Source organism: Marmota marmota, unplaced genomic scaffold (genome assembly GCF_001458135.2).
Source record: "Marmota marmota marmota unplaced genomic scaffold, marMar, whole genome shotgun sequence".
Taxonomy (NCBI): domain Eukaryota; kingdom Metazoa; phylum Chordata; class Mammalia; order Rodentia; family Sciuridae; genus Marmota; species Marmota marmota.
The window spans coordinates 20,197,016-20,219,853 of NW_026000093.1; the positions used below are offsets into that span (position 1 = coordinate 20,197,016).

The 22,838-nt window shown below is 35.5% G+C and overlaps 1 protein-coding gene across 2 annotated transcripts in view; it reads left to right on the top strand.

Annotated features, from left to right (window-relative positions):
- Positions 1-22,838, top strand: part of Tox (thymocyte selection associated high mobility group box) — a 152,743-nt gene that overhangs the window by 85,462 nt on the left and 44,443 nt on the right. For both annotated transcript variants that reach the window (XM_048783024.1, XM_048783025.1), the window contains exon 4: positions 18,696-18,977. In XM_048783024.1, the coding sequence (XP_048638981.1) occupies positions 18,696-18,977 (282 nt within the window). The remainder of the gene's footprint in view (positions 1-18,695; positions 18,978-22,838) is intronic.

Here is a 22,838-nt window from a genome sequence, read left to right on the forward strand (position 1 = left end):
TCTGATATTTTTCTCGTGATTAGACTGGTGTAATAGATCATCAGTGTGAATCATCACTGTTGATATTGACATTGATTACATACCTGAGATACTGTTTGTCAGGTTTCCCTACTCTTTTTAATTTCTTCCTTTCCATGCTGTACTCTTTGGGGGAGACTCATTATGAGCAACCCACACACAAGGAGAAGAGAGCTATGCTCTCACCTCCATGAAGGTGAATGTCTATACAAATTGAGTTTCCCCTGTACTAAAGACTTGTCTATTCTCACATTTATTTATTTGTTTGTTTGTTTATTCATTCATTCATTCATTCATTTTCTTTTATCTTGATGGGCTTATGAGTATTTTTTGTACTTTGAGTTATGATTCAACACTACTTTATTTTTATCTATTTATCACTTATTTATTTTTGCTCAAATGGTTTCAGCTTTGGCCAGTAGAAACTCTTTCAGTTGGTTCTTATATCCCTTAAGCAAATATTTTATCAGTGTGTTTGGAGTTGTTTTTATAATTTAAATACTTTCATACTGTCCACCACTATAAAAGATGAGCTCTAGGTTTTTTGTTTTGGTTTTGTCTGAGACAGTGTCTCCCTCCCTATACTGCCTAGAGTAGGCTTGAACTTGTGGTCCTTTGGCCTCAACCTCCCAAGTGGCTGGGACTACAGGTATGTGTCACTATTCCTAGCAACGAGGATCATCTTGTGTAGTTTCTTCTTCTGCCTTAGACCCAGTCATTTCTTCAAGGAGACCTGGCTCCCTTTATTGGAGAATGGTATCAACTAAGATCTGGTTACTGCATGCGGTCATTGCTAATGGGGTTTCCTTGTTTCAAGGCCCTCTTCGCTGACAGAGCCCAGGGATAGATGTATGAATAATGACTTAGATAAATACACATATCTATAAATATTATTACATATAAACATCTGTATATATATATTAAGCTAAAAGGTATTCGTATTAATGTTTTCAACTCTAATCATTTCCAGTTAGCTCCTTCCCTTGCTTCTCGTACTATAACCTCCTACCAGAAAGAGAATCCTGGCCCACACCATCCCCTGTCCATTGCTTCATTACTCCATTCCATGATTCATATATAGCAATATCAGAATTGTAAACATATATCCCCACAGGAAACAGCTTTATCTACAAGGGCTCAGTGCTTATGTACCATTCTTTTGCCTTTATTCTTATTCTGTATTCCAGTCTTAGCTAGATCAACATCTCATTTCCCCACTCTCTTCCATGAGGTTGATTCACACATGTGAAATACACTGAATATTTCTGTCTCACTATACACTTCATCCTGGGATTCCCCAACAGCCTAAAAAATTTTTTTTTAATTTGTATACATTAAGGTATACTTTTTGTATAGTTCGAGTTCTATGGGTTTTAACAAATGCTTACTATCTCATATTCACTATTACATTTTCTTACAGAATAGTTTTACCAACCTAAAATAACCCCTTTGCTTAGCAATCAATCAATGTTTATCATCTCTCTAGTTTTGCCTTCTCCAGAATGTCATCTGGAATCATACAATATACACCTTTGGCTTCTTTCACTTAGCAATATGTATTAACATTTCTTCCATGTCTTTTCATGACTTGATGGTTTGTCTATCACTGAGTCATTTCCATTGTATAGAAAAGCCACAGTTTATTTCTTCATCACCCATTGAAGGACAATTTTGGTGATTATGACTAATTCTGCTTTAAGTATTTGTGCACACATTTTGATGTGGAAATGTTTTCAAATGTTCTGGGTAAATCCCCATAAGCATGATTGTTTAATTTTACAGGAAAGTGTCCAGTTGTCTTCCATAGTAACTGTTCTATTTGTATTCCCATTTGCATTGAATGAAAGATCCTATTTTTTGTGGGTTGTTTTTTTTTTTCGCATATGAGTATTAAACATTTCCTGTGCCATTTGTTGAAAAGACTGTCTTTCTCCATTGAATTGCCTTTACTCCTATTCCAAAGATCAGTAATTATATCTGTGGGTTCTATTTCTGGTTTCTCTATTGTGTTCCAGTGATCTATGTGTCCTTTCTTTCATCAAAACATTCTGTCTTCATCATTGTACCATTATAGTAAGTCTTGAAACCTACCAGTATGAATTCTCCAACTTCGTCCTTTTTCAGATTGTGTTGCTTATTTGGAGAGGTCCTTTACCTCTCTGTATCAATTTCAGAACCAGTTTGTCAATATCTATGAAATAGCTTGCTGAGATTTCATTGAGTTTACAGATCAAGGTGAGAAGACCTAGACATCTTGACAATATTAAGATTTCCAATCCGTGAACACTAAATTATTTAGATCTCCTTTCCTTTTTTTCATCAGTGTTTTGTAGGTTTCTATACATAGCACCTATGTATGTTTCCTTAGATTATAACTAAGTGTTAATTTGGGGAGTACTATTGTAAATGGTATTTTAAAATTTTTCAATTCCAAATTTTTACTGCTATTTTATAGGAAAGCATTTTCTCTTGAATACTTTCTGTATGTATTATTTCTAGATGTTTTAAATTTTAAAATTTTAAAATTGTGCTCAATTATTTTGAATTATTTATTTACAAAATCATGTCATGTGTGAACAGAGACATTTTTTTTCTTCCTTTTCAATCTGTATAGCCATTTTTTTTCTTTAATTACATTAAGTCAGACATCCAAGACCTTGTTGGACAGAAATAGTAAGAGAGGACATCCTGGTCTTGCTTTTGAACTTAGAGGGAAATCATTCAATGTGGTATTGAAATTCATTAGCTGCAATCTGAATCTCCTCTCTGAGGTCATTTCTTCAGTGTTCCTAAGTTTGGCACTAAGAACTGAGCAATAAACAAAACAGGCCAAGTACCCTGCCTATAGAATTTATATTCTGGTCAAGGGAGTCAAATAAGTGCCTTTCTACTCAGACTTGAGTTCCTGCACCAGGCATATTGGCCCACCTTGGAGTTTACTAGAAATGCGGAGTACAGGCCTGTCCCTGGAGTTCAAGAATCAGAATCACATTTTAGTAGGATCCCTAGGAATTTCCTGTGTGTGTTGAAGTTTATAGAACATTGTCCTAAATAATTGTATACTGTGATGAGACCGTGAAAAAGATGCCTAGGGTGGGATGAATGGGTCTTTTGATAGGCTTGTCAGGTAAAATCTCTCCAAGGAGGTTGCCCTTGAGTGAGACTGAAGAGTAGAGACTTGTCCATCGCTACTCCTCCTCTTTAGTTCCTCCAATCCCCACCTGCAAATCTGGCCCAGCATCTGTGTGTGTCAACCTTCAGCTGCAGCCATGAAAAATTGAGAGAAGTGGTAAGCAAGGAACATACCCACCCCCAACAAGTGACTTCCCTATTTCATTAAAAAAGGAAAACATTAAAATATAAGTGTTTATAGGTTTCAGCTAAAATACCCTTAAACTATAAAAGGGGAAATAAAATATAGTGCACTTTTTCAAAAAGTTCTGACTTTTGCCTTTCCCAAGAGCACGTATTTTTCTTCAGAAAATAAATTATGACTGGAAAATTCTATTAGCTTTTGTAAGTGTAGATGTAGAAAAATGATCAGATGGTATTAAATTTAAAAACTGCTGGGTAGATATTCTTTCTTGTTCCCTTATAATAGGCTCTAAACTTTAATGGTATGAGTTTTTCTCTTTCCTTCAGTTGATCAATGTAATTGAGATTTTCCTCATTTATTGAAGCTGTCATCTTGTGGTCATATAATAATGCTAGAGATATTAAATATGTTTTCAATGCAAAATTGTAAATACAATACAGAGGAACTGTGAACTTATTTCCATATCATTAAACCACATTTTACCCATGAGCAAAGTACATTTTTCATAACTTGCAAGAAATATCTTGCCTTGTAGTAGCAAACATATTTAACATTCTTTTAAAAACCTCTCAATTTGACATTGATATTTGGATTAATTTATGATCAGAGAATAAGGGAACAGCAGAGTTGCAAGTATCAATATATACATGCCCAAATGGTCAGAGTCTCATTCTATCCTAAATACCATTCTTCTGCCAACTAACATTTTTGCAGGAGGCCAAGTTATCATTTTGGAAAAATCTACCTAAGTTAAAATCTCATTTTATTGCTTATGAAAGGATAGAAAGCATAAAAGTTTGTGTCCAAAAGTAAATTCTAATAAAACAGGGATTCCTATCTGTTACTTTGCTGCAATTAAGTTTTAGTAATAAATAATGCTGCTATTTTTCTTTTCCTGGCATTGCAATGTCTGGGAATTTTCAGTCTTGTAGGTATGCAAATCCCAAAATAATTCACCCTTTGCAAGATACAGAACTCTGCTCCTATGGGACTGTATTTTTTTTTACCAGTGCTTGATGAATATGTCAGTAAGTCACCTTCCATATAGCAATCTCTATACAGCCAAATGCGAGTAGAGTCTTCTATATAGCCAAATGTACTCTCGGTACAGAATTTTATTGTTTAAATAGAACTGTTAGTACAGCACAATGATTTAACCTCAAATAGGCTTTAGGCTTTAGCTAAAGTGATAACAGTTCTCTTTGCCAATGTTATTATTATATTTCTTTTAAAAAGATATTAAAATAATAAATGGAACACTGTTCTTAACAAAAGTTATCTATTAAGAGTGCAACCTGGGCTGGGGATGTAGCTCAAGCAGTAGCGTGCTCACCTGGCATGCGAGGGGCTCTGGGTTCGATCCTCAGCACCACATAAAAAAGTGAAATAAAGATGTTGTGTCCACCAAAAACTAAAAAATAAATATTAAAAAATTCTTTCTTTCTCTCTCTCTCTCTCTCTCTCTTAAAAAAAAGAGTGCAACCAGTGTCTCACTGGTCTATCATTTATATTTCTTTTTTCCTTTATTTTTTTTCTGCATAGCATTTTAAAAACTAGAAACACATTTAATAAGAAGAATGTGTCCATAGATCAATATACAGACAATTCAGTCCAGTTTGTTCCACATTCCACAAACACAAAACAGCAAAATAACTAAGAGGAAAAATGACTTCCCTGAAATCATTAAGATATATGAAAAGTATGCATTCTAGAACAGTTTTCAACAATATTTGAAAAAAATACTAGGATACCAAATTTAAATTAAATGAAAAAGGACTAGAAATGTTTGGACATCTTATCAAAATTATGGCATCCAGATTAGTGGCATGAATATTCAGAGCTAACTTAGTTGAAACTTAATTGAATTCTTATTCAAAGATAGTCTCCCAGTAATGGCAAGGAACACATCCAGAAGGTTATAATCAACCTGTACATACATCACCCTCCTATTTGATAATAGACCTCCTAGACCATTTCAAAAATCTAGAATGGCACACAAATTGGTTCCTTCAGGTTACGCTGTGTCTAAGGTAAGCAGTTCTCCAGTGAGATCAGGAAAGATAATATCTAATGATTAAATCTAAAAAGTTGTCTTCATCTAAATTGAGTATAATATGTATGGAAAGTTCTCCTTTCTGTTAAAATTTCCTAATACCAGCTCATCAATCCATGAACATCCAGCAAACAGTATCTACTTGTTTATTTCTCACCACAAATCTGTTTTCAAGCACTTTTTCCTTTTCCTCCCCACTAGGAATTGAACTCAGGGACACTCTACCATGGAGCTACATCACCAGTCCTTTTAATTTTTTTGTTTTGAGACAGGCTGGCCTGTCTGGTTATCTAGTTATCTAGTTATCCAGGCTGGCCTTCAATTTACTCTCTTTGTGCCTCAGTCTCCTGAGTGGCTGGGATTGCAGGCGGTGTGCATCCGCATGCCTGGCTCTTTTTCCTCCCTGTGGCAAAGTTTGTAAGCTTGCAAATCATGAATTCACGAGCCTGATTTGGACCTAGAGTGAGACTCCTGTGCTCTACTTTCCCTGAGCATTCTGCTTTTCTTCTTCCCTCTGGATAACAAGCTTCACCAGCAAGTGGAGGTCACTGGTTGACAAGGCAGGCAATATAAAGAAAGGTTGTGATCACAATGTTTGAGGCAGTCATTCTAGAAAAGCATAATTTATGTGGCAACATTTTTACCTAATGAAGTTCATACTGTACGGATCCAGGTAAACATGACGATAGTTGCTGTGCCCATAAAGGTTTTTAAAGACCCAATGAAAAATCCTGAGCTATTTTTGAAACATTAGATCCCTGTTTAGGCACTGGTGAAATGGTCCTTCTGTTCAGGTAGCATCGAATGTTAGTGTGTTTTTTATTTGGGGGTTTCTCTCAGAACAACTTTCTACTTCAGAACGTAGTCTTGAAACCAGGATGAAACACTTGACAATCAAAATTGCTAATTGCTAAATGGAAATCAAACTGGCAGATTTCTCTCATCGCAAGTTTAAAAATATAGTTTGATGATATGTTGGATATTTAAGATTTAAAATAATTCCTTGGATATCATTCTTTACTTTTCATCTTTGAGATTAAAAAAGGCCCTGATACTTTTATTTCATTTTATTTCATATTATCTGAGACAGATCATTACTTTTATGAGAATGTAACAGATAAATTCTAATTGGCCAACAATCGGAATGTGGAGTGTTGCAGAGTGTGTAGGGTGGAGTGTGGAGTGTTGCATTGCTTCCAGTGTTGAACTCTCCTCAATCCCATTCTTTGTATGTCTTCCTGTGTTAAAAAGAATTCTGCATCCTAAGTGATGCTCATCGTAGTTCACTGTGACTCAGACAGACTCATTGCAGCAGCATTCTCTGAAATTCTAAAGTAGTATATTTTTGGTTACAACAACCTGCCTTGTATCATAATACATTTGCCTGCCCATGAGTCATTGAACATAGGAGCAGTATTATCTGCCTTTATTTCCCCTGAGGTTTCTCCTAATACCAAGCACAGAGTAAATGTTCACTAAAAAATTTTTAAGTTGAATTTCCTTTCCAAGGAATCAAGAATAAACTTGATTCCTTGTAATGGCAAGGAACACATCCAGAAGGTTATAATCAACCTGTACATACATCACCTTCCTGTTTAGTCATTCTGGGGTCAAGCTGCATCTTCTCCAGCCCTTCCAACAATCTTTTGTTAAAAGAACATCTAAAAACATGAGAGCTTACACTAGGTTAATACTACAGGAGTCATGGCTTTGGGGTATGCTTTAAAGATCAGGCATCCTAGGACACATTCAAACTGATCCACCTGATCCACTTACTGGTCCCTCATAGGTAAGAGTGACCCTGATGACGGAACATTCTCACCTGGCTATTGTGAGAGCTTAACAGGGAGGGCATTGCATGTAAATTTCTTAGCACTGTGCTTCGTATATCAAGTGAGATATACTAAGTATGAAATATTATAAATGAAAGAACTTGAAACCAGGATCATCAAAAGATGAGAAGGAACAGCTGAGGAGACTGGTCTATCGGTACTAACCTGTCGGGTAGACACCAGTTGAAATTGGTTGTGCTAAATGTAGTTTGCTGGCAAAATGGACTTAAACTGTGAAAGATAAATTTGCTATTTTTATAATAATAATTGATAACCGAATTTATTTTTGCCATCTACCACAGATGATTATAATACAGAATTATGAATTTTTTAACTCTTTAGGCCATAATTATCAAATTTCAGTGTACATTCAGTAGGTGTTAAACCTGTAAATGATGGATAATTCAAATTATTAACATTAATGTTTTTAAATTAGCCATTATTAAAACCTAATTATTGGATGAGAGGGTCTATGTTAGTGGACATAGAAAGCTCCAAGAAAAGATATTTGGCCAAATTAAAATTAGAACATGTAGCTCATATATTCTAAATGAACATGTGTGCTTCTGTAATAATAATTTTATTATCACCAAGTTACAGGATAGAGTTTTAATTATAACCTTTATATCAGTAGAAGCCATGTATTTAGGATTAAAAACCTACTGCTTTAACTAGTCTTGTTAAAGACTGTGACTTGATACATTCTGGGCTCCAACTTTTATAAAAACCAGAGAACACTTCTAATAACACTTTTCTAATTTCATGGTTCAGTGCACAGTCAGTAAAGATTTAAATAATTCAGAAAGAAAGCCTATTCTCTTTCCTTTATTAGAAGTTTGAGTCAGGCAAATTCTTTGACATTTAATAGGTTTTTAACCCTTTTAATAACTTTTTATAATGAAATTTATTGGCAGTTGTTTTAAAGAAAGGGTTATTATATTAGCATGAATAGCAGTCAGTAGTTTTTATGATTAGTTTTGAGACCTTGACCTTATATGACTCAAAGTGTCTAAAAGCATAAATGAGTGAATACTGTTAATGTTAACGAAATTAGGTATACTCAGAAATATAGGAACTGTATATAACTACATTCATCCCATTATCTAACAGGCTATAAAATTTTGGCAGACAAATATTTGAATCTGTAATTGTTTTAAAGGAGCTTAAGGTCACTTACAGAGTCAGACACTTTAAAGGAACTGAACCACTTTGTAATTTTCCCAGACTGATTTTCCCAAGTTATTAATACCAAGCTCAATAGGACAAGATTTCTAGCCTTTCCTTATCTTGGTTTCATGCTATTTTAATGTTTCATAATATATTATTAAAAGGATTATTTCCATAATAAAATACTAATTTAAAATTGTACTTTTAAATACTAATTTAAAATTGCACTTCAAGTCTCCAATAAGTTGGGAGCGTACAAATATTCTGCATAGGGAAACTGTCTGGTGGAAGCAGAATGTAAGGTTTTAATTTGCTTCTAGAAATGTACTTTTAAGCTGAATGTCATGTGTATCTAATAATTTAAGAGCTTCCAAATGAACTCAAATATCACTATTCTGAACTGATGTGAAGAAGTCAATATTCCACTTGACATCTCCAATTTTACTAGCATCCTATTAACATTCCAGAGGAAAGTATGAGAAAGCAAGTTAAATTCTCAGGTTTAAATATAGTTTGAAAAACCATTTTGGCTGTCTTGTGCTGCTATAAATATATGGAGCTAGCTCTGGTAGTTAAACCACAACTTCCAAAGGGCATATTTCAGGGGACTTCACCATTTTCTTGTCACCTGCCATTCCAATTCATTCCTTTTGTTCCAATGCACACAATCCTTTGAAAGTACTCTGGACATAAGGTGCAATATTCAGTCTCTTCTCATGGGCACATCAAAGTGAAAGAGATGAGAACAGACATTGGTGTGTTTGAATACAATTTTTTTTTGTTTTTGTTTTTTGAATACAATTTTAATATAAGATGATAGCCCCTTGTGAGCAAATCACTGTTGACACTTTGCATACAGATGCAAAAGTTATGCTCTATAAAATTTCAGGGTTTCATTGATTCCAATCAAAGGTAGACCCAGAGCAGATTCATGGACTCCTATTCACAGAGATGTGCAGCTTTGTAGGAACTACTAATTCAGATGTTTTAGAAACCAGAAGGTGAACTGCATGATCTCCCAAACCCTTTAGAAAAGACAAACTCTAGTCTATGATCCCCCTGCCCCACCCCACACACACACTCCTGGTCCTGCCATTGATTGACATGAGTCAACTTTACCTGTTGCCTGTTTGCATGTTTTCTTTATTTTTGCCAGGCAGAGGAGCCATTTTGAAGGTCAACTGAAGCACAGTGTATCAAGCTTGGTAATATTGACACTAATAGTTTAAAAATCACAACAGCAGACAAAATACGATTGGGATGAAGCATTTAGAAGTCAGGTGGCTTGCTGTGGGTCAAAACCATAATTGTATGGCTTAAAGTATCAACATACCCCATACCCATATCATCACTGGCCATAGTGGTGATCCAAAGGAGAGGTTATGTGTACAGAATTTATGCAAGAGAATTCTGTCCTATAAATTGGAAGACCATTTTATATATCACATTTTTTTGAGCTTTGTATCTACCAGTTGCCTATTAGCCTTAATCAGGCTATAAAGCCCCAGATTTTAACTTCAACTTTTATTGAGCCTAGTTACTTTCTCATGGTGAAATCCTCTGTACTGTGACATAAACTGCCCCTCTTATCCCACAGAAGGCCACCACAGGTGCAAGCTTTGGGCTGCTAAAATGCTTGATCATGATTGTGTCAGCGGCTCCCCATGAACTAGAACTAGTCACAGAAAGCAACACAAGGATGTTAACAACAGATAAAACATCAGCATGAACCACAACCACAAAAACAAGTTTATTTTTGAGAAAACCCTTCATAGTCCTTATCTTAGTTAGTCCTTGTAATGATACTTTAAGGCAAACATTTAAAGCCATCTCTCCTCTTTGTCTTTTAGAAAACTTATCACTATCAACCAAATGACATACAATACTTATTTAGTATATGTTCTGTTTCTCCCACTAGAAACTCAACTGCAAAAGGCAAGGATTTGGGTCTGCTTGGTCACTGCCCCTTAGCCCCGTACCTAGAACAGTGCCATGACATAGTAGGAACTCAATATTTGTTGTTGAAAGATTATCCCCATGTTTCAAAGGTGGAAAATAAGGGACAAATAAGTTAAGACAACTTGTTAGCAACCGAGGAAGCCTGATGTTATGAGGTGGGTTCCCTCTATCGGGACACACCACCTCCCGTGTAGCAAAGGAAGAAAAGGACCAGAAAAGAAAATGGAGTGAGATTGCTTTCTCGATTGTGGATAAAAATGAGTCTGGATAGCTAGAATGAATCTAGGACCACTAAGACACTTCTTCCTGGGTTTGCTGGATGAGGCAGGAATAGAAGTCAAGTTTTGGAGAGGAGAGCCAGGGCCAGGTGAGAGTGCTCAGGATGCTGAGGGTTCTCCTGGCCTCTGTTGCTTACTTCTCTTCCATGTCTGGTGTTTGGCTCATTTCTAGGAGATTTGGGTTAAAAACAAAATTGGTGAAATAGTTTTTAGCTTTTGAGATTTTCAGTTATTTCCAAATCTTTTTAGCATACCAAATCCCTTGAGTGCTTGGGGACCCTTTCGTGGAAGAGGCCACTGTGAGGGAGAAACCATGGTCTAAAAGAGGAAGAGGACTGGGCATTATGGAAGTTCATGTGGACTTGGAAGTTTGTTTCTTGAGGCAGTTTTAATCTTCCTAGGGGTGGTGATTCTAAAAAGCATTGGCTATCTATGTGGCAAATGTCTAATGAATTGTGCTCCAGAATTCTTGCTTTCCAGTGATAGTTTTATAATGGCTAGTTACCCTAACTAAATTACGAATACTCTATTTTAGCTTACTATAAAGAAATCTGACCCCTACTTGTTTCTGTTGTCTTTTGAAAGAAAAGTAAAGATTCTAAATGTTAAATTCAAAGTTGGTTTTGTTTTTGGAAATACGAAGTTGAAATCAAGTTATTCCGATTTAAAATGTTAAAGATAAAAAATATATTTTCACAAAAATGTCTCACTTTTGTTTAGCAAAGGAAGAAAAGGAAAAGAAAAGTGAAGACTTTTCCAAATCTTTAAAAAATACAGCATGTGCTGCCCACGAGCATATTTTCAGATTTTTCCTAATTTTTTTGACATTATCAATGCTCAATATCAAAAGCCTAATAGCAAAAATTTTAAAGTTTATTTAAAGTACATATTTCTAAATAATAAATAGATCACACAAAGAGATCACATAAAGACAATTTATTTAATTTGTTTAGAAAATAAATAATTAAGCTCTCTTGGAAATGCATTTAGGAAAATAATAAATAAAATTTGATTATTAAATTTACCCACACATTTGTTCTGGCATATACATTTCCATATTAATTGAATCCCTGGTAAAAATGTGTAATCAAATTAGGGGCTTAAATAATATCAGCATTTAGATTCTTCTCATAGACTCTTAGAGTGCATTATTCGTAAGAAAAAAAAATGAAATCGTTTTGCCTTCCTGCCCTAATTAATCATGCAAGGTTGCATGGACAACCCGGAGCAAGGCTCAGAAGTTTTTCGTCAGATGCTAAGAATGGTATGTGTTTGATAGTGTATATAAAAGGAACCAAGAACAAGCACTTGTCACAGCCAAAGCCAGCAGGGTCTCCTCATCGCCCTGGGGAAAGCACTCTACAGTGAAGGGTGTCAAATGCTGACAGACAGGGGTAAACGCAAGGGCTTCAGAGATTCTTAACGTTCTCTTGCTCCTGCTGCATCTGGCAAACTTCCAGGCGTCGCCTGCCTAGACCACAGAAAGCAGCAGCTGGTGATCCACATTAGCAAATAAGGCCTCAGGGCTACCCCTGTTCCAGCGCTCTGTTCACCAACTGCTATTCACTCAAACAGCTGGATCAGAGCAGAGAGAGCCAAGGCGTCGTTAGAGTTTTATGTGTACAACTGTTTTGATATAGATTGTCTGCTAGAGGCAGAGATAATGATAGCTTTCAAGGCTTGCACGTTGGACCTGGAAGGATGCTGATATTCGAAGGAACTGCGCAGACGCGAGGATTGTGAAACACACACGGCTTTCAATACCAACAGGCAGGCCTTTAGTTGTTCTTGTAACATTGAAGCCTGCAATTTCAACATATTTAGTCACTAATCCTGCTAACATCACTGCAAAGATTTTTTTGGAGGGGTATTAAAGTTATACCAAAATATTTATTTTCAAAAATAATAATCCACAACATGGGTATTTTTTTTTTCCTTTTCAAGGAAAATACAGTGAAAACACATGCTGAAATATGTATCGAGTACTGTGTGTAAATTTTCACACTTGAGCTCCATTCTCAACCTGGTACTCTTAAGATATAGATACAAAAAGGAACAGGGAATATGGTATTAGCATCAAGAATGGGTTGTACTCTGGGTCATGAGGAGGAATATATGATATCTGCTTTGGTTTCTTAATTGATTTGAGTGAAAGTTTTGTTTTCCATTAATTGGAAAAAGGTTTTGAAGGAACTCAATTGAAATTTCCTCTTCATTATAATCCTTCTCCATTATTTTAATGGACATTTTTTTTACTCGCATAAGTAGAGAAAAATATTGGTCTTCAAGAGCAATCTGGATAATTTGAGGAAGCAGATATGGTTTTCAAACACTGAAATGTAGCGCCCATTTTAAAAATGGACTGAATTTTCCAAATGGGGAGATGAATATAAAGAGCCACTTAAACTAAAATGCCAATTACATGCAAGACTTTCAGCCAAGACAATATGAAGTTCACTTGGCTTGAATATAAACAAAATGAGAAATACACACATTAGTAATTGTCTTTGAGACATCTGAGCTCTAGAATTTAGCAAATAGAGTTCCCAAGAGATCAAAAGATTTATTCTACTATTTCTGTGTAGCCAACATCAATTCCAAATGCATCTTGTCAAAACATCTTTTTAGTGTAACTCAAGAAATATGTGTTGAGTACCTACTGTGTGCCAAGACCTCTGCTACAAGATCTCTGCTAGGGCTACAGTGGTAAAAGAAAGGAGTTTTTCTCTCTACTTTTTTGAGTTTATAATCTTTAACAGTGTATCATTTAAGATTATATTCAGCTGCATATAACAGAAAACATCAATGACAATCAATCTGTAAAAATAGACTCCTATACTACATACATTGTCCTGCTTACATGATAACCAGACCCTTAAGTCTTTTTCTTCTTGTTTTTCCAGCATCCTTAGAGAGCTGCCTTTTGGTGTAGGGCATTTTCCAATCCCTAATCTTTACCATACATTTTTGCTAGCAAGAAGAGTAAAAGAGCAAAAGGGGAAAAAGTTTCCCTTTATGGAGACTTCTTGGAAATACCATACAACATTTTCACTTATATTTCATGGTGATATGACCATACATAGCTACAAGGGAGGCTACACATGGACTCTTTTGCCAACCGCTTGGCCAGACAGCTAAATACTGGAGTCATGTTCCTTATCACAAAATGATAGTGTCACAAGATACAATTTGGTGTTTCTTCCACAAAAGGAAACAGACATTAATCAGCTTGTGCTTAATGTTAATGAAGTTTTCAGGAAAAAAAGAAAAATCATTAAACTGGTTAAATAGGTTTACCTGACAGTCTTCAATCATGTACTAACATAGCAAATATTTTCTGAATACTTGGAATAGCATTTAACTAGGAAAAGAGCTCTTGAAGGATCAAAAGCTGTCTCAGCCGTAAACTAATCAAGGCAATGATTGTTGGGAAGTTACACACATGTTCAACTGAGAAATTTAAAAAGCAGTGTCCCATAAAGAAAGTACAAGAAAATGCTTTGGCAGTTCAGAATAAGAAAGTGTTTGGAGCTTTGTAGATGAGCTGACTTTTGAACTTGACTTTAAAGTGCCTTTGGAGTTTGAATATGTCAAGATAGCATTGTAGAATGGTTTTGTAAAAAGCATACATATTTAAAATAAGCATATTTCATTTCTACTTTGGTCTCTTTTGATAGAGCTATCTAAAATCATTTAACTTTCCCCTCCTCAATAGGCTTGTGCAAAAAGCCACCTACATGTGTATGTCAAAAGTCTCAAAAGTACTGGGAAAATCACAAATTAGCAAAGAATTCTTCCCCTCTTTTTAGAAATTTCAGATAGCAAATGCTCAGAAAATGGTTATTGAGTGAGGGGAAAAAACAGCATAAAAAAACACATGATCAAGGGTGAAAGACATAAGCAAAAAATAGTAATTAATTTGGTTTGGCTAAACAAAGCATGCATGAAGGACAGTCATAAGGAATAAGGTTTATTTAGATCCATCCCTTCATGTCCTACTGAAGAGCTTTGATTTAATTTTATAGGTATACATATAACATTGGAAAGTTTTGAGCCCATGGCTCATAAGGATTAATTTTGCAACACTCTTCAAGGTACATGTGAAAATATTATTTTTAGATAAGCAGTTATTGGAAGTGAAGAGGTGAAATAGGTGAATGAGTGGAATTGGAAGGAGGGGTGGGTGGAAAGGACTGATATTTAATAGTAGAGTCAACAGAACTCACGACTTTGGTAGAAAAGGAAAGAGACCAAAATGAACTGGGATATTTTAAGTAAAGGTGACAAGGAAGGTGAAGATGTCATCAACAAATTCGTCATGTGGAAAAAGTAGATTTGAAGGGCTGGGGATGTGGTTCAGTGGTAGTACCCTTGCCTAGCATGCTCAAGTCCCTGGGTTCAATTCCCAGCACCATGAAAAATAAAATAAAAATAAGTTTGAGAAGAAAAACTTCTTTTATCTTTCCAGCACGAGTGATGTCCAAGTAACAATGTCCAGCAAACAATTGCAGAATTAATCCTGGAGTTTGGGTAATAACTGTACATTTTTCTTTAGAGCATTCTCCATTACTAAATCATGATGAATCTTAATTGGGTGAAAAGAAGATGGCTCATAACAGAATGTTAGGGAATAATTTAGGGTTGGAAATTGGAAAAAGAAAAGGAGTTCAGAAGAATCAGAACAACTGTTGCTACTAAGCATGACCTAGGTAAATAATTTATGATAAATTTAAAATATTGAGACTAAGAGGAAATAATATCTTGCTACTTCAGATTTTCCATTTGACATTAAGGAACTATAGTCAATCCATACCTTTCTAGAAGAAAACCAGTAATCAAGACATTTCCTTACCTGCATGAGCTAATTATTCTTATTTTCAGTCGTCAGACTCATCCAGCTTAATTTTTTCCCCATATTAAACAGTAGGCAGTGATTAATACTGAGCTAGCTCCCATGAAGGCAAGGTAAAGTGAAAATACTCCTCCAGATTCAGAAATGTCACTAAGGGTTTGAAGGTCCCAGTGTTTGTAAATGTATCTGAGAGCTAAAGAGACGGAGATTCTCTCTCTTCTGTGCCTGCCTCCCTCTACACAGAAAGATTATCCTTTGATGCAGTGTTAAAGTTGCTGTCTGCCTCATCTACCACCATTGGTGACATGATATTTTGAATTAAGATGAGTCAGTGGGAAGAGTTCCCTGTTGAACACTTCTCCATTCTTAATCCAAATTGATTCTTTGCTCCTCCATGGTCATGTCCACCTCTTGCTCTCCTATACAAGGTCAAGAGTTCTGGTTTCAGACTTCCAGGCATCTACCCTCAACACAAATTAACATGAGAAAACAATTGAAGATATTGCAAAAAAGGGGAAGATATAGGTCCTATAAAAAGGAGATTGCTTTAAGCCTTTGGAAGAATACTCTTACTTGTCTAAATCTGGAAACTCTGTATGAAAATCAATTTAGAAATCATCCCTTATAATATCATGTTAAAACTACAAGATTTCTGAGGGGATGAGATGAAGTGGACTTAAAACAGATTTGCTACAAATTGTCCATGTTTGGTAGCTTGAGATTTATGTGAAGGAAAAATAATCGTTATCAAGTAGTTAAATATTTTTGGAAAGATAGTTTAGTCAAAAGTATGATTTTGCTGGTAAACACTTTTAATTTATAGAGCTGTAAAATCTGTTCTATGAATATGTAAGTTTGAATGGGTGAGAAGAGGCTATGTTGTTTACTGGGTTGGGAGAGAGGGCTGTGTTATACAGGATAGTGTTCATTTATGGGAATCCATGATTCTATGCCCATAACAAAAGCTTTTCTACATGCTAAGAGTCTAAAAAATAATAAATATAATTTTAGGACATTTCAGAGTAAACTTGAAAAAAAAAATGAAAGAAAGAAACTTAGTGTCTACTACCTCTTCTTTGTATTTTCAAAAGGTGGAGCTAATTTTTATGATACCTTCTGTCAATGGCACAATGTTCAAGATATCTGTGAAAGCTATGTCATGAGGTAAATTAAACTGTAGAAGTTATATGAACATCTAAGAAGTAAAAACAGTAAATGTCAGTGGAGTCAATATGAACAGACTAGATAAAACAATCCGATTTGGGTGGACGACATTTGAAAATGAGTTTTTAATTATCTTTAATTGACTATAACCCTCGCTATGGAATACGTAAAATGTTGAGTCAGCTACTGAATACAGTGGGAATTATCAAATCAAATTGGAACATGCAGATTTAACTCAAACTCTGGTTGGGGGCAAGTCATTTAACCTCTCTGGATTTTACTCATGCATTCACACATATTTTTTGCAATAAATACTTGACATTTCCCCCACCTCATCCCTCAGTTTCTTCTCCCATAGACTGAGTCGTCTTAAGAGCACTGTAGCTCTAACATGTATCATTGAATCATAATTACTGCTTAATGGGGGAATTTCATGAAAAGGAAAATTATGGCTACTTTTGAAGGATCACATGAATTTGGTTTGGATTATTGAAAAAAATTTTGGTCTGGACTAGGAAGACAGCAGTTACAATACCATGGAGCTAGCCTAAGCTTCACCAAGAAGAGCCAGAAGTCTACAGCACCTAGAACTGAGCCTGAAGATGCAGCAGGAAAATAAATAAATAAATAAAACCTGGGAAAGGTTCAAGGGTGGGTGAAACTGACTAATAAAATATCTCCTAGTGGAGGTGGGAAACCTGTCACTGAGAATGAATACAGGGCCATTGCCAGTTCAGAACAGCCACAATTCCACTTTCAGATGGATCTTACTAGATTGGTGAAATGACTTGAGAACATTGGTTGAAAATGATATTATAACTGTGAGGGGGGAAAAAAAAAAGTGTGACCGGGTTACTTATTTGAACTTCACAGTATTTCCATGTCACAGTAACATTTACACACAGGTAATTTTTAAGCATCTGACACTATGTGGGATTCTTTTTTAATGAAACAGTAAGATAAATTACTAATTTAGTTTTTCAGTTCCAACATGTAATTTTAACCATATAGTCATTCACTCCTCCACTCCCCTTCCTTTCCCATAGTTTTCTTTTTTTCTCTCTCTTGAGCACACTCTACCTACCTGAGTTCCCTAAGTCCCCTCAGAATGAAAAAAAAAAAAAAAAACTGAGCTGTGTCTATAAGCACCATGAAATAGTCCCTATTATTTTAAGTTTTAAAGTCCTGGAGAAACATTAAGTGAAATCCACCATACTCCTCTTACACGACGCATTTGACCTCTAGATAACGCTAAGCGCTTCATCCCCCAATGCTTTTAATTCTAATCCTTGCCGAGACAAAATTCATTGCTTGAATTACAAGAGTGAGTCTCATTAAGGCTAAAAAAGCAGTGACCCAGATAGCATAATGGATTAATACAGTGACCTTGCAATTTCAGAGCTTTACTTTCAAATCTGACTGTGCAGTCAAATCATTTCAATAGTCAATTAATCAATTGCTTAATACCAGTCAGTAAGCATTCTAAGTCTGGTAGTTAGGAGACCATTTTGGTCAGTGTTATTCTATAAAGAATTAAACTGAGAACAATGGTATGCTTATTAACTCTCAAAACCTTTCTCCAATGATCAGAATTTTTCAAATAGCATTGAGTGAATTGCTGTGATGCCATAATCAGTAACAATTGTATAATTTGGACAGACATTCTCATAAGCACCGACATTCTGAAACTTAAATTGTAATCATATATACATATTAATGATATGTGTTTACATGGCATTAATGCAAAAAGATTGTAAAGTCTAATAAAAGTAATGTTGACTGAATTACCAGATTCTTACCTGGCTTATTTGTTTTCTGTGGTGTGGAGGCTTGTGCGCACTAGGCAAGCACTTTCCCAACCCCATGTTCTTTAAGGTCACATATTGTCAAGATTATTGTGCCACAAAGAAAATTAATGTGTGTATTGCTCAACAGGACATCCTAGAATCTACAGAATTTATTTATTTATTTTGGGGGGAAGGGGCCATAAACATAATTTTGAGATTTTTATTTATTTATTTGTTTGTTTGTTTGTTTGTTTATTTATTTATTTTAGATGCAAGATATTCGGAACCCAGAAGGAACTCAGTATAGCTCCCATCCTCAGATGGCAGCCATGAGACCAAGGAGTCAGCCGGCAGACATCAGGCAGCAGGCAGGAATGATGCAGCATGGCCAGTTGACTACCATCAACCAATCCCAGCTGAGTGCTCAGCTTGGTTTGAACATGGGAGGAAGCAATGTTCCCCACAACTCACCCTCTCCACCAGGGAGCAAATCTGCCACTCCTTCACCATCCAGTTCAGTGCATGAAGATGAAGGCGATGAGACCTCTAAGGTATGAACAGGTTATTTTTAGGGCCCATGGTTACTTTTAGTACCCATTTTGTCATCTTCTTTGACCTCTGGGTGGCACAAGTCTCTATCCTTTAAATGAGAAATTTTGGTGGAGACATATACTTGGTTAATGAAGCATGAGGTTTCAAACCAAATGGCTTAAACCATGTGCCTGGCCAGTTACACTTGTAGGTTCCTAATTATCCTTTCAATACAACTGTATTAAGCATAAAAGTCGCTCACACCCATGAAAAGCACTAGTCTGCATAATAAGGCAGAATAAGTCTTATAGGACTCAACTTCCAAATTCAAGCCTAATTTATACTTGTTCAGTAACATCTATTTCAATATAACTATTTTATCTTAAGAAGGCAACAGCCCTGCAGGGGTAAAAAGGCTATGTGACTGTGAGTATGTGTGTGAGAGTGTGTGTGTGTGTGTGTGTGTGTGTGTGTGTGTATTATAATATTATGGTTAGTTGAAACCCTTAAAATCATCTGACCCAACCATTTCATATTGAGGACAAGGAAAGAAAGGGCCAGATGTAAGAGATGGGTTCTTTTAAAAAGAGATGCCTGAACATTTTGTGGTATATCTTTTGTAATCCCCATTCCAATACGGTTACCTCTGTATGTCCAACATCAGTGGTATCATTCTTTTTAAGTTATCTAAATAGGAAAACAGGTTAAGACCTTAGGTGCAGAAGGTAATTAGTTCTCTAAAATACTATAGGCAACTTTTTTGAATGACTGCATGAAAACTGAATGCACTTTCACCTGAAAACACCAAAATAATATTTTTATTGCCTTAATCATCAGACAAGCATCCCAAATTCACCCCCATGAGAAGGACTTTTGTGCCTAGTTACTGTGAAAAAAAAAACACTATTAAATAAGCATTGTGTGTTCCTCCTCTTTGTCTCCTTAAAAATCTTACTAATAGTCATTAGTGTCAGCCTCTCTATTCTCTTTTCACCTTTATAAGAATTTTATTTTTGGTAAATGAAACTGTCAACCTGATGCCAAAGGTAACCTTATGGGACTCTGAGATGTATGGTTAATTTCTAATAGCTACACTAATCTTTTAAAGGTCCAGGTGAATCACAATTCATAGATTTCTTTAGCCTCATGACAAGACTGCAATAATGATTGTATTTTCTTGTGTTCTGTTTTCTTGGTACTCTGGCATTTGGGACTTAATCCTGGGGAGACTACCCCTTGCATGGCTAGCTAATTCCTGGAGGTAGCAGATGACACCCCTGGAAGCCCCCTTTTGTTATACAGAGCAACCTAACCAGAGCCCACTTTCTTACCATCTCCTTTATCACACTCTAATAAGTCTGTATTACCCCTGCCCTCTGTCACCCCAGGGCCAGGCATCTGACAACTGGGGACCATCCCTCCAGCTCAGAACCTACCAAAACTATTCAAGCTATCAATCCTAAACTTACTCAGCACTCCTGTCCTGCTTCCTTATTCCTTCCCACAAAATTGTCAAGATTTTCTGGACCATGCTCTGCCCTTGCCTCCTTTCTACCTCCTGACTGGCCTGAGTGCTTTCTCGCGTGGCCCTGTGTAGCAGGCCACGTCTCCTCATTCAGAGTGATCTATGAGTCTACACTTCTTTCTTCATGACTATCAGTTCTGTTTTGCCATCTTCCCATACCTGATTAAAACACATCCCAGGACGAATACCAGAACAGCTGCACAACCATGTGTTACCAATGTCAATTGCCCCCACTCTCTGGGACTCTCCCTTTTGCCAGTGGGACAGTCACTCATGACTACGGTGAAAAGACAGAAGGCCAGTTGCTATTAATAATAATGTATGGGTTAGTGGAAGCCTAGACTTTAGCTGACCCTTTAGAGGGCAAAATAATTTTCTTCAGAAAATATGGATTATTCTAATGTGAATTCTTGAACCTAAAAGTAAATAATATCAAGAATTTGTGGCCAGCGTTGTAAATATTGGGTTATGCATCAATGATTCAAGTCAATTTCTTAAACAAAGGTGGCATATTGTATATTATAAGGAAAAAAAAATAATGTTCTGCTCATAGTAAGGATCAATTTGTGCATCTGGATTGTATCTTTATCAGTATTCCTTGCTGATATTTCAGGAAATTAAATGTAAAATCAGTAGCTCTTCTGACGGTAAAGTTTATTCCGTATTGTTCTTAATTACAAGAGCCTTTTCCACACCCTTCAATTTATATGAGTCGATGAATGAGTAGAAACCTGAGATTCATAGAATTTATGTTCTCAGATTCTGCCATTTGCTATTAACCCCTTATATCCACATTCCATAATTTTGCTAAGGCATGAATTTATACTTTATAAGTTTCCAAGCTGGTGTGAAATTTTTCCAGTAGAGTTCCTACTCAATTGCTAAATATCCACATCTCAAAATAATGCATATTTCTTTATTGGTGATTGTACAATATAATTCATATGCTCTAGGTGCAGAACTAGAGATGGATTTGTTCAGGTTTAAGGATGGATTCTAGAGATTGTACCTGTTAGAAACAGATTTTTGTCTACACAAACATGTGTAAGGTCCTGTTTAGTTTAAGTATATTTTCTATCTCAAGAAAAGTCACCACCCCTTTCCAGCTGTATGCAATCTTCTTCACTTTCCCTTCAATTCAAAATCTTTCTACCCATTTATTCAATTTATATTTATTAAATTGCTAGAAAAATTCTTTGATGAAAATGCTCAAGCCTTTTTTTTATCACACTTAAGGATTAAAGTAAATTTTCCTTTGTATATAAGTAGAATCTATGTGGAATATTGTATTGCGACGGCTCCAGTTAGATTTAAAACAGCATTAAGTCAAAAAGATCATTTAAATCATTTCAAACAAGCGAACCAAAAAGGAATATTGAGTTCCACACCAGGAAAAAAAAAAAGCAGCTTTTAAAGCTTCCCTCTTAACACTTTGTGCTCTCTTTAAGCAATTACATATTGATTCCAGTTTATCTAATTGAACAATTAAATGAAATAAGTCTGTTTTGACAGGGAGAAATATTGTAAATACACCAGTAGAATTAATTATCACCTTATAAACACTACCCATGGTTTTGATTACTCTGAAGCTGTGTTGGCAGCTTTAAGTCATAAATGAGACATACAGGAAAGCATCAAAGCAATATAAACTTAGGCAGCTTGTGGTTCTAAGCCTGTAATCCAGTACTTGTAATTTAACAGACACTTTAAGACACTTAAAAGTATCTGGCATTACAAGAATATTTTTGGCAGTTTTCCTTTAAGGAATTTATGGGCTAAGAGTCACAGTATATGTATTTTTTTATCCTTTTACTTTCAGTTTTTCTGTTGAAATTATCCTTATGTCTTATATGTGTCTCATGTAAGTAGCTTATAATGAGATGATATTTTGCTTTCACATGAAGCATTTGCAGCATTTATATTAATATAAGTACTAAAATATCTGGGTTTATCTTTCCATCTAAGTGTGATACTGTTCAATTTCTTTTTCTTTGTTCTTATTTTCTTTATTCCATTATGTTTTTCTTATAGGATTGAAATTTTTTACTTCCTTTTCTCTTTCAGTAGCTTTCCCAAACATACAACCATGGAAAAGTCTAAAACTGATCGATATCTTTACCCACTTCCTTAGATTTACTCCAAATAACTTCCTTCCTATTTATATTGGAAACACTTGTTCATTTTCAAGATAATTTGGTTGTATCCTCTAATTTAATAAACTCCATAAAACACTTAAGTTATTTTATATGCTGTTTTATCCTCCAGACTTAAATACATATTTTTTCACTTGACATCACTTTCTTTATAGCTTTAAGATATTCTTTGGTAAGGGTCTGTTGGGCATAGGTTTACCTTA